Raw genomic sequence first — 2,154 nt, 5'->3', positions numbered from 1 at the left:
AAGGAATTGTTCCCTGGGAGGGTGGGCAGGCCCTGGCACAGGGTGCCCAGAGAAGCTGTGGCTGCCCCTGGATCCCTGGCAGTGCCCAAGGCCAGTGGAAGGTGTCCCTGCWGCAGATGCAGGTGCCGATGCTCACCAAGGCACCCCAGTGCTCCAGTGCCTGGCTCTGCACCACAAAAATCCCTCTCAGTGAGACAGGGACCTAAAACAGGCAGAATGTGGGGGGATTGACATTTTCACCCCCTTGCAGTCCTTGGTGCCTGGCTGAGCTGGACACCGGGGCCACTTGCCACCCAGTCCTGGGGAATAAACGCTCCAACAATTTGTACCCTGGCAAAGGAAAGCCCTTTTCCCTCCACATTTCCCAAGCTGGCAGGAGTTTTGCTCCTTGATTTTTTTTTTCCTTGAGCAGACAGTTCCCAGCCATGATAATTACATGAATCTCTCCCAAGCAGTCATTAAATCAGCACCTTCTCCTTTATAATATATACATTTATAATATATATATAATTTATAGAGAAATGACTTCTGTAAACAATATTCCTCTACTCCAGGAGGAAGTGGAGTCCAGGGCATAATGGAGCTTCAAACACGGATCTCGGAGAGAACTGGCAGCCACCCTCARCCTCCACTTGTCCCCACGGGGATGGCTCTGGGGTGGGGACAGAACCGGCTGGCTCAGTTTGGGTGGCACCGGTTTCAGCTGAAGCAAACTGGTCCGACTGTGAAACCGAACTGGTGYGAGGCGTCGCCGTTGTGGAACACAGCCAGGTCCCGCAGGGGCAGCAGCCACAGCTCCTCTGTGCTGAACTGGAAGATGGTGTCCGTGATGGAGGACTCGTTGTCCAGCTGAAATGACCACCAGGGACAGCGGAGTGACACCAAAACCCCTCAGCTGAGGGGCTGGAGCCCCTCTCAGAGCACCCTTGGCTGCTCCTGGATGCACCCAGTCTCCATCCCCAGCCTTTCCTGGCTTCTCCAGGGTGGTGTCCCCCAGAGCCCACCCCATCCCCTGCTACATCCCAGCCTCTCCCAAGGACCAGGACAGGTCCCAAAGCCTGGAAAATCGATGGTCCCATCCCCTGCTGTGTCCCAAGACTAGGACAGGTCCCAAAATCCAAGGAAGGGATGCTCTCCATCTCCATTCCACGACTGGGACAGGTCCTTGAGCCCAGGGAATGGACTGTCCCAATCCCATCCCACGGATCCCATCCCATCCCATGGATCCCATCCCATCCCCATCCCACCCCATCCCAGGACAGTTCCCAGAGCCCAGGGAAGGGATGCTCTCCATCCCACTCCCTCTGAGTGCAGCCCCATCCACCAGCTCCACCCCAAACCCCCCATCCCACCCCATCCCAGGACAGTTCCCAGAGCCCAGGGAAGGGATGCTCTCCATCCCACTCCCTCTGAGTGCAGCCCCATCCACCAGCTCCACCCCAAACCCACGCCGAGGGGCTGTCTGAGAGCTGGGAGGCTTTTCCAGGCACACAGCCCGCGCAGGGCCAGGCTTACCGGGCAGCCCTGCAGGCTGGCTGCGTAGCTGTGATCCCGGGAGTCGGTCAGGAAGCGGATTTCCTTGCGGGGCTGGGGCYGGCCCCGCTGCGGGGCCGCTCGGCAGGAGTACGAGACCTTCTGGGCGGCGCGGCGGCTGTGCAGGCGCAGGAAGCGGAGCTGCACCGGGCTGGCCCCCGCGTATTCCAGCTGCGGGGACGGCGGGACACAAACCGGGAAGGGGGGCTGCTTGGAGGGGGCTGTGCGCCCCCCAGGCCGAGCCTTGGCAGGGCTCAGCACCGGCCAAAGCCAGGGAATTCCTCTCGGAGGAGGTGTCCCATCCCTCCGTGCACAGCCAGGGGAGCCGGGTGCTGCCCCACCTCAGCGGGTGGCACTCGGGGACCCCCGGCCTCACCTTGGTGTCCCCTGGGCTGTTGCAGCCGGGCACTCACCAGGAAGCCCCCGGGCAGGGTGCTGAACCATTCAAAGGTGCCCTCGGAGCTGTAGGTGGTCAGCCAAGCCTTGATGGGGACCTGAGGGGAGCGGGGACCATGTCACACTGGCCCAGCACGGGACAGTGGCAGAGCCAGGACACGGAGCCAGCAGAACACCTGTCCCTGCAGCCTGGGCACAGCCCGCGGCCAGCATCCTCACTCTGGA

At 61.4% G+C, this 2,154-nt stretch overlaps 1 protein-coding gene across 1 annotated transcript in view; it reads right to left on the bottom strand.

Annotated features, from left to right (window-relative positions):
* Window positions 1–316: 316 nt before the first annotated feature.
* COL27A1 (collagen type XXVII alpha 1 chain) overlaps window positions 317–2,154 on the bottom strand; it is a 54,356-nt gene continuing 52,518 nt past the window's right edge. Inside the window, exons 56-58 of the mRNA XM_057381931.1 lie at window positions 1,947–2,048; window positions 1,516–1,704; window positions 317–849 (exon numbers count right to left, since the gene is read on the bottom strand). Of these exons, the coding sequence (XP_057237914.1) occupies window positions 700–849; window positions 1,516–1,704; window positions 1,947–2,048 (441 nt within the window). The 3' untranslated portion in view covers window positions 317–699. The remainder of the gene's footprint in view (window positions 850–1,515; window positions 1,705–1,946; window positions 2,049–2,154) is intronic.

This window comes from Malurus melanocephalus, unplaced genomic scaffold, assembly GCF_030028575.1.
Source record: "Malurus melanocephalus ecotype Western Australia unplaced genomic scaffold, MMel_1.1 scaffold_541, whole genome shotgun sequence".
Classification (NCBI taxonomy): Eukaryota; Metazoa; Chordata; class Aves; order Passeriformes; family Maluridae; genus Malurus; species Malurus melanocephalus.
Note: the sequence above shows the minus strand (reverse complement) of the source record. Positions and strands in the feature narration are given on the sequence as shown.